This window comes from Panthera uncia, chromosome D1 (genome assembly GCF_023721935.1).
Source record: "Panthera uncia isolate 11264 chromosome D1, Puncia_PCG_1.0, whole genome shotgun sequence".
NCBI classification, from domain to species: Eukaryota; Metazoa; Chordata; class Mammalia; order Carnivora; family Felidae; genus Panthera; species Panthera uncia.
Genome location: NC_064808.1, coordinates 2,407,464 through 2,420,795, shown reverse-complemented (window position 1 = coordinate 2,420,795; position 13,332 = coordinate 2,407,464). Strand labels below are relative to the sequence as shown.

At 64.7% G+C, this 13,332-nt stretch overlaps 1 protein-coding gene across 2 annotated transcripts in view; it reads left to right on the top strand.

The window, feature by feature from the left end:
- The window catches only part of ANO1 (anoctamin 1), an 81,149-nt gene that overhangs the window by 63,666 nt on the left and 4,151 nt on the right, over positions 1-13,332 (top strand). For both annotated transcript variants that reach the window (XM_049641591.1, XM_049641599.1), the window contains 4 exons: positions 680-825; positions 3,594-3,746; positions 7,996-8,048; positions 9,961-10,145. In XM_049641591.1, coding sequence (XP_049497548.1) covers positions 680-825; positions 3,594-3,746; positions 7,996-8,048; positions 9,961-10,145 — 537 coding nt within the window. The remainder of the gene's footprint in view (positions 1-679; positions 826-3,593; positions 3,747-7,995; positions 8,049-9,960; positions 10,146-13,332) is intronic.

The window sequence follows — 13,332 nt, the reverse complement described above, 5'->3', positions numbered from 1 at the left end:
GGGCGGCGGATGGGGCCCTATGGGGCCCCGGGGGGGTTCTGGGGTGGTCTGAGTGGGTGACAGGTGGCGTGGGGTCTGGACCAGGATGGGGCACCAGGAACAGGGAGATGGGGAGGGCGGGCGGGGGGAGGCAGGGCAGAGCCACCCCGTGGGGGACGAGGAGGGGGTGGAGGCCGAGATGACCCCCTGCTCCCCAGCGGGCTGAGGATTTGGGGCGCTGACAGGCGCCCTCAGACACACGAGCCGGCTCCCTGTGATCAGCAGGTGGACCCCCTGGAGGCTCCGTGTCCTTACCTCGTGCCCTTTGAGAGTCGCGCCCCACTCCCTCTCCACGGCCGCCTGCCCTCTGGAATCAGGGACACTGGATGCTTTTCAGTGACCCCCGCCCCGCCCCCACCGCGCTGTCCCCTGACAGCTGCCGGGCCCTTCCTGGGGCTTCAGGTGGCCGTGTGCCCTCCCTGCACCCATTGCCCTCTGTCAAAAACCAAGCGAGGACACTTGACCCCCGCCTCTGAGGGGAGGGCAGGGGAAATCCCGGACGGAGAGGCGCTCCCAGCGCGTTAGGGCTTAAAACACACACCGGCTCCGAGAATTAGAAACGTGACTCGCGGGGGACGGGCCCCGGTGCCCCGAGCCGTCTTCCCAGACACCTAGCCGCAGTGACGCCGTGTCCCCTCAGGAAAATGAAGAAGTTCATCCGCTACCTGAGGCTCAGGCGCCAGAGCCCCCCCGACCACGACGAGTACGGGAAGAAGAGGCAGCGCTACGAGGCGGATTACACGCTGGAGCCTTTCGCCGGCCTCACCCCCGAGTACATGGAGATGAGTGAGTGGGGGCGGGGCGCCTGTGCTGGGGGGGGGGGGGTCCCGCGGCCCCGTGCACCAGAGAGGCCCCCGGGGGGCTCAGCGGCTTGAGCGTGCGACCCTTGATCTCCGGCCGGGTCGTGACCCCCCCCCCCCCCCCGGCTCGTGAGCCGAGCCCCGCGTGGGGCGCAGAGCCTGCTTGGGATTTCCTCTCCCGCTCGGCCCCGCCCCTCCTCCTGCTCTCTCTCAAGATAAAGACGTAAACTGGAAAATAAAAGGAGATGACGCAGGGGTGGAGCCATGTCACCAGCAGCCGTGTCTCTGGACGGGAGGATACTCAGAGGTGGCACAGCACTCTGAGCGGGGCCAGAGAGAGAAGTGGGGAAAGGGCGGGTGCAGCCTGCACGGCCACCTGGAGCCCCTCGGCCCCACCTCCCCCCTCCATTCCCGCCAGACCGGCCTCCTTGCCGTTACCCAAACACTCCGCGCTCATGCCTGCCACGGGGCCTTTGCACTAGCCGTGCCCTGCCTCCCTAATACCTGCGTGACTTACTCTCTCCCTTCAGACCCCACCAGAGGGGTCTTCCTGACCACATGTTTAAAGGGGCAGCCCCTGCCCTGCCAGCTGTGACCCTGGGCCTCCTCCCCTGCTCTGACACCTGGCACCAGCCGGCCTCTCAAGTCCCCGTCGTGCCTTCGCCTCTATCTCCCGGCGGAGTGATGGAAGTCCTGTGACAGCAGGACCCTTTTTTCTCTTCACGGCCGTACCCCCTACACCTAGAACGGATCCTGGCAGGCAGGGGTGACCCTCCTCCCGGACCCCAGGGCTGAGACTAGACAGCCAGGGAGGGAGCAGGCCCACGGCGGTCCTCCGAGGCGTATGGTGGGCACTCGTACATGTGCGTTTGGAGAATAGACAAGCAAAGGTGGTCAGGGAGACCCCGGCGGAGGGGTCCCAGAGTGGAGGGCCCCTGGCCACCACGGACAGCACGTTTTAAATGCCGGCTCCGGGACCAGGTCCGTGCAGGGTGGGACCTGGGACCTAGCCTTGTTAACAGATACCCGAGCAAGGCAGCGTGGCCCCCTCGAGGGCCCCTCTCCTGCTAGCTCAGTGTCCTACCCAGCTCCCCAGACGATTTGTCAAGAAGCACCTTGCCATTGACTCAGAAGGAAAAGCGCGTTAAGACTTTGAAAACTGGAGACGGTGCCGTGTTGAGATACCATTCTCTTTTCTCCTGCAACGAAATCCAAGATGAACCAGAGATGCTCGGGAGGCTCCCTCGCCCTCGTGGACCTCCGTGGACCCCCATGGGCCTGCTCCCTCCCTGGCTGTCTTGTCTCAGCCCTGGGGTCCGGGAGGAGGGTCACCCCTGCCTGCCTGAAGCCAGCGGGAGACCAGGCAGCGAGAAAAGTGGCCCGTCACCGGCTGGGAGACAGGTGCCCCCCCAGATTTGGATTCCTGGGGCGGCCGGAGGTTACGTCCCGCTTTCCTGTTGGGTACGGTAAGACCCTGGGGCAGGCCCCTGCCCACCCGGGGAGCGGCCCACCCTGTGGCCCATGCCGTACCCGCTGCCGGTCTCCTCCTGGAGGATGGACCCCCCTGAACGCCTGTGGCACACAATGCCCGAGACCGGAAAGAAGGCGCAGTTGGGAGCCCAGCCCCAAGCCATCACCGGCTCCCCTGCCTGCTTCGAGATCCACCAACAGGAGGCAGCACCGGGCAGGAGCGGGGACCCCACGGCCTCGGGCACCAGCAGCCCACACGGGGCCCACAGCCAAGCTCGTCTGAGGCCTCTGTCACCTCTAGAGCCGCCTTCGGGCAAGACCACGTCCATACAAGCGTCCCGCGGAGGCCCCCGGGCCCCGGGAGAAGCCCGCGGCCCGGCTCCCAGACGGAGGCTCCCCTGGGGCCCCACCTGCAGCGCTAACAATGGCCACACTCAGCCTGCCGGGCACACGGTGACATTCTGCCGGCTTCCTTGTTTACCGCCTGGCAGCCAGGGCCCTTGGACAGACTGTACAGTTCCTGAACCGGCCTCCCCCGTTCGGTTCCGTGCAGCAACCTTTACCTGACCTCTCCCCGGAGCCCGGCTCCGCGCTGGCCGCAGCGCCCGAGGGCGAAGCCCCACCGCCGGCTTGCTGACCGTGAGGATGATGGGCAAGAGGAGGGACACGAGGCGGACCGTCCTGGACAGTGGGTCCAGCCGGCTCCCCGAGGCCCCATGGGAGGGGACGATGGGGCTCTCGGAGACCAGGGATGGTGGCGGGACCCCTGGCTGCTCAGGACTGCCCCCGCCAGGCCCTTGCCAGCCCCGGCACGGCAAGGGCACCGAGGCTGGGCCTTCCTGCACACAGGGCCTTTTCCCCGTGATCTGGTAGGATGAGATGTTCGATACGCCAGTGCATACCCGTTATTCTGGGGTCAACACTGAGGGCCAGAGCAAAATGTGGAATCCTCCCTACAGCCCCCTCCTAGCCCGGGGTCACCCAGGGTTGCAGTGGGTGTGTCCCCCGGGCCCTTCTTATGTGGGTGCAGGGGCCACGTCAGAGGCAGGACGCGAGCCAGACCCAGCCCACACAGTTCAGCTTGGGGCACGTGGGGCCGTGCATCCTGCCGTGGGGTCCCACTGTGGGGACCGCTGTCATGGCGCCCTGCCATGGAGATCCGCCATGGGGACCGCTGCCATGGGGTCCCACTCTAGAGATCCGCCTTGGGGGCCACCACCACGGGGCCCCACTGTGGGGGCCGAGGGGCACAGCAACGAGCTAATTGTCCTGCTCTCCTTGCAGTAATCCAGTTTGGCTTTGTCACCTTGTTCGTCGCGTCCTTCCCCCTGGCCCCACTGTTCGCGCTGCTGAATAACATCATCGAGATCCGCCTGGATGCCAAAAAGTTTGTCACCGAGCTCCGCAGGCCGGTGGCTGTCAGAGCCAAAGACATCGGTGAGTGACCCTCGGGAGCTGGCTCTCAGGGCACACCGGGTTTGGGGAGGGAGTCCTGCTCCCCAGGAGCCTGACCCAGAGCCGGAGGAGTGGGGTCAGGCACGTGTCCCCCTGGGCTCCTTGCCGCGCCTGTGCTGGGTGGAGACTCGGGGGCCGGGTGTGGGGGGCTCGAGACGTCGAGGCTCCTGCACGCCCCCGCCCCAGCCCCGGGCCTCCTGAGAGCGTCAGTGCCTTGGATGTGTGCGTGTCCCCGCAGCCTGCTGCACGAGGAGGTCCCCGAGGTGCACGTGCTCTCCCAGGCCCTCCGCACCACCCCTCTCCTGTCCGTGTGGCCCCCGGAGCACAGACAGAGCTAGACAGATGGGCAGTCTGTAGCGTGTCGTGTATTCAGTCAGCATTCACAAACAGGAAAGGGGAGGCGGGAAGGGGCCCCTCCCACTGACGCACGAAGGGCACTGCATGGCTTGCCTGTGGGGTCAGGGCCCACGGGGTGTTAACCCCGAGTCACTAAGGGTTCCTCATGGGGGCGCAGGAGAGAGGCTGGGGGTTTCGGGAGGCCGCGCTTGCGGGCATCGTGGGAACTGACCACAGTGTCACCCGTGAGGATGATTCTCTCCACGTGAGTCGACTTAACTAAACCAGGACCCCGTTTTCAAGGTGAAGGCAAGGAAGGTCCCACTGTATCTTGAAATGAGATGGAAAATCACAAAGACGCACCGAAGTCCCGTTTCACACAACTTTAGTTAGAACGGCCCGTCTGTGCTCACTGACAGAAGACACAAAGACTGAGTGGCCTGTTAGGCAAGTTGTCACTTCCCTGAGACCAGGGCGGGACGCCATCAGGGCAGACGTAACCTTGCTGAACCGTGGGGGCTTCTCCGGCACCTGGCCCTGGATCATCCTTGTGGGAAACGCCTGTCACCCATGTGGACGACTCAGTGCCACGCTTTGAGGATGAACCCCGGAGGGTTACGCCGGGTTTGGGGGAGGGGCCTTGACCATTTCCAGGGGCCTTCAGTGTCGGCTCCTCCAAGGAACCTCTCGAGGAAGCTTGGGGAAATCCTCAGTCCCGTTTACCGGAGGGGGAGACTGAGGCCAGGTAGTTAACAACGCTGAGCGGGAACCGGAGACAGGAAGCCCCCAGCGCCCCCCACCCCCGCCCCGGTCTCCCATTCCTGTGCACGTCCGTGAGAAGAGGCTTTGCCTGGAAAAGCTTACATTGCACACCAAAGTCCCCAGAAGGAAAGGGCCACTTGCCAGGCGCTCCCTGGACAGCCCTTGGGAATTCTGGAGCCCTGTGGCGGTAAAGACAAGAGTGTGGCCTCCCCGACAAAGGCCTGATTCTCAGGCGCCCAAAGGCCCCGGGCGAGCCCACAGTGGGTGTGTGTTTGCTTTGGCCCCTTGGCTTGTCAGTGATTCCCCTGCGGCCGCGTCCTGAAACTCGCCAACCCATCGGGCTGAGAGGGAGCGCCTGGGCCACCTCCCCTCCCTGCCCGCCGCCAGTGAGGCTGGGATGCCCGTCTTCATTCTTTTGCCCACGGCTCCCCTTTTCTCCCCGTTCTTACGGGTCAGCTGCTCACTTCCTGGTTCCTGTCTGCTCGGTTGGAGGCATAAGCTGCCGGGTTTTCACGGGCTGTTTATGGGCTCCTTCACCGTAACCTTTCCTCGAACAGGCCTCTGTGTTGCTCCTGTGATCCGTGTGCGCCCCGAGGGGACACGCGGCCCCAGGGGCCCCCACGGCCTGCGCCCAGGCGCCAGGGGCGGCTCCGAGGGGAGGCGCTGCAGGGACCCAGCTCCCTGCCAGGGGGAACACGGCCCCGGCTTCCCAGCCCTGGCCTGTGACACCAGGCTCTTTGGAGCCTTCCTGGCGAACAGCCGCTGCCCGCGTTCAGCTCCTGGGCACCGCGTGTGGTCGGGCGAGACTGAACACCTGCCCGTCTCGTTCTCGGAAATGGGGTTTAGCGTCCCCCGGTGCGGCGGGGACACCTTGAAGACTGAGACCGCGCCCCCCCACCCCCCTGCCGAGATTCTCAAGGAGCCGGAAGGTTTTCGTCTTGTACCTGGAGCTCATTGGAGCATCGTGTGCTCTCTACAGCGTGCGGCCGAGTAGCTCAGAGGGACGGTCAAGACGCAGACAGAGACTGACCCTGCGGGCGGGGCTGGCGTCCTGGGTTTGCTCGTCTTGAACAAGACCCCGTGATTTCGGCACGGGGTCCCCCAGCGGATCTCGGGTCTAGACACACAGAGACATCCTGGGGCCCGTGGGCCGGGCTCCTCAACACTCCCATTGCCCAGGCTTGCCTCCTGTGGCCCGTTGGCCTGTCACCTGTCTCCTTTCCCCGCACTGCGCTCGGGTGGGTCCGCCTCCCCCGGGAGTGCCAGGCTTACCCATGGCCCAGCGCCTCGTCTGCGAGGTCTCAAACCCAGAGCCCGCAGGGCCAGGCGGCCATGTGAAGGAGTGAACAGCAGGCCCAGAGGATGCTCTCGTGGCACAGAGCAGCGGGCACTCCCTTCATCCGTGACCCGTCCTCCCGCTCAGCGGGGACTGGACTTGGGAGGCTTCCGTGGTGGCTCCGGCCTGCAGAGAACAGAACCGCAGTGTGTGGCCCGGCCAGGAGGGGGCGCCCCCACAGCTATGGCGCCGTGCCAGCCCCCGCGGACCAGAGCGGGGCTCTCTCAGGGGCTGTGGGTCCAGGTTTTTAAAAACACATCATCCTGCTTTGCAAGCACCAGTCAATGTTTTTTAAGTCGCACGTGAGCGAGCTCGACGAAACACCCCCGTGCCAGGATGTGAAGGGCTCTCCGCCCTCTTGTGGGCACTCGGCAAACATGGACCCGGGAGCGCCGAGCCCCCAGGTGCCAGACAGCACGCTGGACGCCCGGAGAGACGCAGGGAGGAGGAGCTCGCGGCCCGCAGCCCGCCCGGGAGCCCGGAGTCTGCAGAAGGGTCTCCCAGCCCCGAGCAGCAGGCAGGAAGCACCGGCAGCTGACCTTGCGGGGACATGTCACCCCTGCCAGGGCCGCGGCCCACTCACCCCCATCCCCGCCGGCCCCCGTGAGGGGAGACAGGCAGGGTGGGTGCCCGCCCGTGCTGTTCCGGCGGGAAGGCACCTTGAGAGCCGCCCCGGTCGTGGAGAAGGTCCGGTCCTGGCTCCCTCGGGTGCTGGAGCTGCTCGCCGGAGGCGGGGAGGCCACCCTCGCTTCCCACGCGGCCTGGCGGAGTTGGGTCTGCCGCGCGGAGCTCAGAGGCTGCGTCTGAGCCTGCGGCCTCCGCTTCTGGGCCCCGCAGGCCTGCACTCTTGCTGTCTTTGCAGACACCACGGGCCCAGGTGGCCCCCCAGCGCCCCCCGCGAGGGCAGAAATGCCCACGTGTAGCTCTCCCTGGCCATGCCTGCAGCGGTCTCCGCCCTGGGTGGAGGAACCCCACCCCGCCGTCCTCTTGCACGACGACAGGAGCACCAGACCTCTGTCCCCATCTCAGATGGGTCCGGGACAGGGAGGGACCACCGGGACTGGGCTCTGAGCCCACCAGCTGCCCATGACGCGTGCCTGGCCCGATAGGGCCCCGCTAGGCTGGAGGAGGAGGGGGACAGTCAGGGGCCTAACGGGCAAGGCCGCCCGGGCCCTCAGACAGGGCACTTCCTCCCCGGGCCCTGCTCCCCTCACCTCTGCTGGGGAGGCCGGCAGAGGAACATGCGTTTGTCCGGCGCTGGGCGGGGCCCCCTCTGCTCAGCCGTGATTAGGTACAGGACAACCCCGGGCTGGCGGAAACCGGGGCTCCCAGATGGGAAGCGTCTCGCACCTCGCTGCTGTCACGTGAAGCTCAGGTCGTGAGGCCGGCGTCGCCAGCCAGGGGCCCTGGTACCGCTCGTTGGCCCGGACACTACGTCTGGTCTGTCTCTAGACACAGTCCTAGGACCACAGCTGCGCAACGGGTCTAGGACACCCGGACCTCGCGGGCTTGGACCCTTAGGGGCAGGAACCGCACCCAAAGTGAGTCTTTGTCTCTCCAGAAGGAAGGGCTTTATCCACGCCAGTTGGCAGTGTGAACAGGTTCACGGGAAAGGCAGCAGCTGATTTGAAGCACCTCATTCAGAAGCTACAACTTGCAGATTACAAACAGCTCTGTCGTCAGCCAGGCCCCCCCCCTCCCCCCCATGCATCACAGCGGGCCCACTGGCCGGCAAGCCCGAGTCACTGAGATCCGGGTGCAAGGGGGGGTCTTGAAACCGCTGCTCTCCTCCCCCAGGAATCTGGTACAATATTCTCCGAGGTGTCGGGAAGCTGGCGGTCATCATCAACGTAAGTGACGCCGGGGACGTCTGCTGAGTGGAGGCCCCGGCCGAGCTGACACGTGGCGGGGCGCCCTTCACAGGGAAGCTGGGTGGGGTCCCTGCCTCCGACTCCGGTGCGGCCCCAGCCTGGCGGAAGCATCTCCTGTCTAGACACGTCCCTTGGTCGTATTGAGGGGTTGGGACGAGCGGTGGATGGGAATGGCAAGTTCTTCTCGACCTTTTTCTATAACCTTGAGCCAAATTCTCCATATGTCCACCCTGGCTCTTAGGTCCACTCTCTCCCCAGCGTCCTGAGAATACAAGAGAGAGAGAGAGAGAGAGAGAAGACAGAAATTACTCCGTAGCAATCATTCTGTTCCTCTTTTAAAAACTTAGCTTTTCCCCTTTATATAAAACGCACGCCTATTCTCCAGAGGTTCCGGAAACGCAGAAACATGCAGATAAGGGGGCGAAGCCTGCCATCCCCCCCCCCCCCCCCCCCCCCCCACACACACACCTGGAGCTCGCTAAGCATTTTGCTTTCCCCACCAGACTCCTGCCCGGGCAGCCCTCCTCCCCAGAATCTCATCCACACCTTCCTGCCCCATGGTGCCACCCACCCTCCCGGCCTCTCCTTCCTCTGAGCCTACAGGTTACAAGGGCAGTGGCCCCTCTGTCATGCCAACCAGCCCTCAGTCTCCCCTGCAGCCGCCCGTCTAGGTCCATGTGACCGTGCTGGGGCCAGGACCACCCTGGGCTGAGCTGTCCGGTGGTCCCTAACACATGCTTCCGCGCCCAAGGCTGAACCCCAGGCGTGCAAACCCCAGAGAGCCTCACGGGTCCACCACCCTGGGACCCTCGGCCCTCCGCCTGCTGGCCGTGCCCGAGCCCCCAGAAGCTGCCTGTTTGCACACAGGCAACTGCTCTCAGGAGTAGGCACAGCCTGGGGCCTGCACCATGCTGGGTCGGGGTCGGGGTCAGGGTCAGGGCGAGGCCTGGGGATCCGGCCCCCACAGCACAGGAAGTAAAGCTCAGTCCCGGAGAAGGGACCCTCAGAGTCCCCCGACGCTGCTTTCCCTGCCGGTGGCCGCCCCCCTGCCCAGTCGAGGCTTTGAAACCCCTCGTTAAAGGGCCACGGCGGGCAGAGCGGGCACCCTGGACAGCGACGGCCCCTCATCCCGACCTGGGTGGCTGAGCACAGGGCTCTGAGGCGGAGGGCGGTGCTGGAACAGGGGACAGTCTCCCTGGGGCACAGGGGTGCTGCGAGCAGCTGGAAACATCTCATGGGAACAACCAACAGCAGTAGTAACGGCAGCTAACATTTATCGAGCATCTAGAATGTTCCAGGCCCTTCCAGGCTCTTTGCACACATCCACCCATTCACACACACGACCTTCAGGGCGGGGGCTGTCATGGCCCACCTTAAGTGCCAGACAACAGAGGCACAGAGAGGTCAGGCGACTTGCCCGCCACCACACAGCCAGAAAGAGGCCGGGCTGGACCTCACCTGAGGCCGTCAGGCTCCGGGACCCTGCCCTGCCGTTGGCACCACACGGGCTGCCCCCAGAGACGGCTCTGGAATACATGGCCGTTTACCAAGACCTTTCTACCCCCACGTTCCCTCTCAAGCGAGCCAGGAAGGCGAAGCACGCAGAGCACAGAGAGGTTAGGTGACCCACCCAAGGCCACACAGCCGGTGAGAGGCAGCATTTGTCCCCGGGACTTCTTGCTGGGGGTGTCCTGTTCCCTGCCCCCAGGCCCTCCCCTTCGGCTGCCAGGGGGGCCTCCGGGAGTGCCTGGAACTCTCATTTCTTCGCTCAACACGCTGCTCACGTGGCCAGCTCGTGGGCAGAGGGTCACATGGCCAGGCCCGCTCGGGGCGAGCCCCCCTCCCCCACCCAGCCGGGGGTCCGCGCTCACCCCGCTGTCCCCTGGCCCAGGCGTTCGTGATCTCCTTCACGTCCGACTTCATCCCTCGCCTGGTGTACCTGTACATGTACAGCCAGAACGGGACCATGCACGGCTTCGTCAACCACACCCTCTCCTCCTTCAACGTCAGTGACTTCCAGAACGGCACGGCCCCCAACGACCCCCTGGATCTGGGCTACGAGGTGCAGATCTGCAGGTACGGCTCTCAGCATCTCTCTCGGGGCGCTTCTGGGCAAACCCCAGTTCGAGTGAGGGTTCTTTCAGGGGCGAGCCCCAGAATGGTGGCACCAGGAGGGGCTTTATTGGTTCCTTTGGTTGTCGAGCAATTGCTTTCGTGTTTATTTAGTATTTTGAGAGAGAGAGAACGTGAGCAGGGGAGGGCCAGAGAGAGAGGGCCAGAGAGGATCCCAAGCAGGCCCCGCACTGTCAGTGCAGAACCGGATACGGAGCTCGGACTCATGAACTGTGAGATCATGACCGGAGGTGAAATCAAGAGTCAGACGTTTACCGACTGGGCCACCCAGGTGCCCCCTGTGAGCTCCTTTAACTAAGGAGGCCAGGACAGCTTCAGGCATGGCTGGATCCAGGGGTCACAGCTTGCCATCCGGCCCCCCTCTGGCACTGCCTCCCAGCTTTGCCTTACTCCGTGGTGGTATTGTGTTCTGGTGGGCAGTGAAGACGCCCTCTCTGCTCAGCCAGGCCAGGGGCAGAACGTCTTTCTCAAGAGTCGATGTTGAATCTCGCTGGGCTGCCCATCCCTAAGTGAAGCACTGTGGCCAGAGGGTAGAGGCTAGACCTGGGTCATGTGCCAGGGTGTGGGGTCGTGGCTAGAGAATTGAGAAGCCCTAAGGAAGACTGGGCGCACTGACTTGGAGAAGAAGTCATGGATGAGATGGCCAGACCTGGGGGGGGGGGGGGCCCATGGCCAGACACCGGGGGGTGTGCAAGGAGCACCCCAGGAAAGATGGAGACAGGATCAGGCAGAGCCGAGACCTGGCCATTCCCTGGGCCTCTTCCACACCTGGGTTAGGGTCTGCGGACCCGGGAGCGGGTGGCACGGTCCCAGCTATCCAGGGACCTCTCTGCAGATCAGTGTGAAGGGGAGGCAGGTGGAGGGTGGATGGTGGGGGGCGGGGGTGGTAAGTGCAGGGGCGGGGCAATGCGGACAAAAGCAGGGAGGAGGGAACCGGTGTGAGCTCGCCTAACTCAGCTGAGATTCAGAAACGCAAGACCTCAGAGGCCAAGAGCCCAGCCACGGAGCCCGCGCGGTAGAGCTCGGCGGGTCCTTGTCCCACTTTACACATAGTCCGATAGACTCGTTCATACGTCTCCATCACGTCGGCCAACTGAAGGGGAGTTGGGGCGGGGGTGGGGGGCGACTGCCAGGCTCCAGGGTACCGACGGCGGCAAGAAGTAGCTTCCAGCAAAAAAAAACAGGCCCAGGAACTGGAAAACCAGCAGCACCGGGGCCTTTGGAAAAGGGAAGCAGGCCTGCCTGGCTTCGGGGCTCCGGAGGTCCTGTGGACAGCAGGCGCTCGCGGCTGGCCCTGCGCGACGACAGCCAGGGCGGGGACGGCGGCGGAAAGGAGCGAGTGAGAGCGAGGCCGGCCAGGTAGAGAAGGCGCGTAACACAGCCAGTCCCGCGACACAGCCCGGTTCCCAGAAGCCCACCCACCGACTCGCTTCGGCGGGCTCGGAATCGGGCACGGAAATCCCAGGAAAGGCCCGGAATGGTCTGCTGCCAGCTTCGGGGTGGTGACCTGGGGAGGGGACGGCGTGGGGGGCTGGAAGTGCAGGGAAGGGGGCCTCCGGCCCCCTGGGTCTCCTCTCCACCAGCGCCTCGTCTGTGTTGTCTGAAGGCTCCACGCTAAGCACACAGGCTCGACCACGTTGCTAAGGGTCCGTTTTAGAGCAAGAATAATAACGAACAGAGAAGGCACGGAGATGTGTTCACGTTATCAGAAATTCCCTCTGAAACGTCAGTGTTGCCATTTACGAGGTTAGCCTCGGTTTTCCGGAACCGGACGCTGGGTCCCAGACACTGGCTGAGGAAGCAGCTCTGTCCCATGCATCAGCCCAGGGTCCTGGCCACGTGGGGGAGGGGCCAGGGACACAGGGCCGGGACCCGTTTGTACGTGTCTTGTTTTTTCCCCCATGGACTCAGAAGACCGTGGGTCAGACCGCTCCGCTCCCTGGGATTCAGGCCCCAGCCAGGCCTTACCCGCCACCCCCGCCCCCCCAACCCTTGGCCAAGATCCTGCACCGCAGGCCTGGGAGCTCCGGGCCTCTGCCAGCCGCACCCACGCACGCTGCCTCTCACAGGAATTGGTGGCAGGGGGTGCACCAGCCTGGGGCGGTGGGTGTGGAGAGACGCAGAGCAGCACTGAGAACTGTCATCGCTGCTGGCTACCACTTATCCCTGCACCAAGACAGGCACTGTCCCATCTGATCGTCACAGCCACCCCCAGAGAGAGCGTTAGCATCCTCCCCATGGGGGCTGGCAGGCAGAGCTGGGAAGGGGAGAGTAAGACCGTCTCCGATAGACGTCGGTGCAGATGGCAGCAGGTGGCATCGGGACAGGTCTGTAAGTGGGCTTTGAGGGATGCGTAGGAGTTTGCCAGGGGGCCCAAACATACTTTCCAGCACAGAAAGGAGAGGGAGGAGCAGGTGTGTGTGGCCTCTGACGCTGGAAGAACAGGGGCTGCCTGTTCCCATCAGAGAGCAGGTCGAGCGAGTCCCGTGTCACCGTGCAGCTGGCACCCAAGTGCGCGTTCCCCCGCCCGGTCCTGTCTCTGGGTTTGGCAGCTCAGTGCCGAGTGGTTCCTCAGAGACTCCCATCCAGCTCGCTCCAGAAATAAAGCTCCGTGGGTGAGGGGCCCTGTCTGTAGTGGGTTCCTGAGTGGCCACCCCCGAAACGGGGGCCGGAATGTAGTAGCTGTTCAATAAATGCTTCTCGTGTGACTGAGAAGATGGCGACTGAGGCCCAGAGGGGCCAGGCCGTTGCTCGGGAACACACAGCAAGGCGGTCACTGGCTCTGGATGCAGGCCAGGGCTGTGCCCGCAGAGCCAGGTGCTTACTCTTCTGGTCCCCTCCACCGGACCTCAGCTTTTCGGTGCCCGGCAGGTGCGCCTACAGCCCGGCCCCCGGAAACCGCCCCCGCCACAGCTCTGATGGCTTCGGGGAAGCCTTTGCCATGCGTACCACAGGGTCAGCGCCATTAAAGCCAACAGCATCCCCTGAAATTGGAGGGCCTGGGTGGAGGCGGGACCCTGGGTTGTCATCCTCACCCCGCCTCCAGAGACTGGTCATCTCGGGACCTCTGAGAACGAGAGGGCGGGCCGGGCCCTCTGAGGCGGGGGGGGGGGGGGGGGGGGGGGGGGGG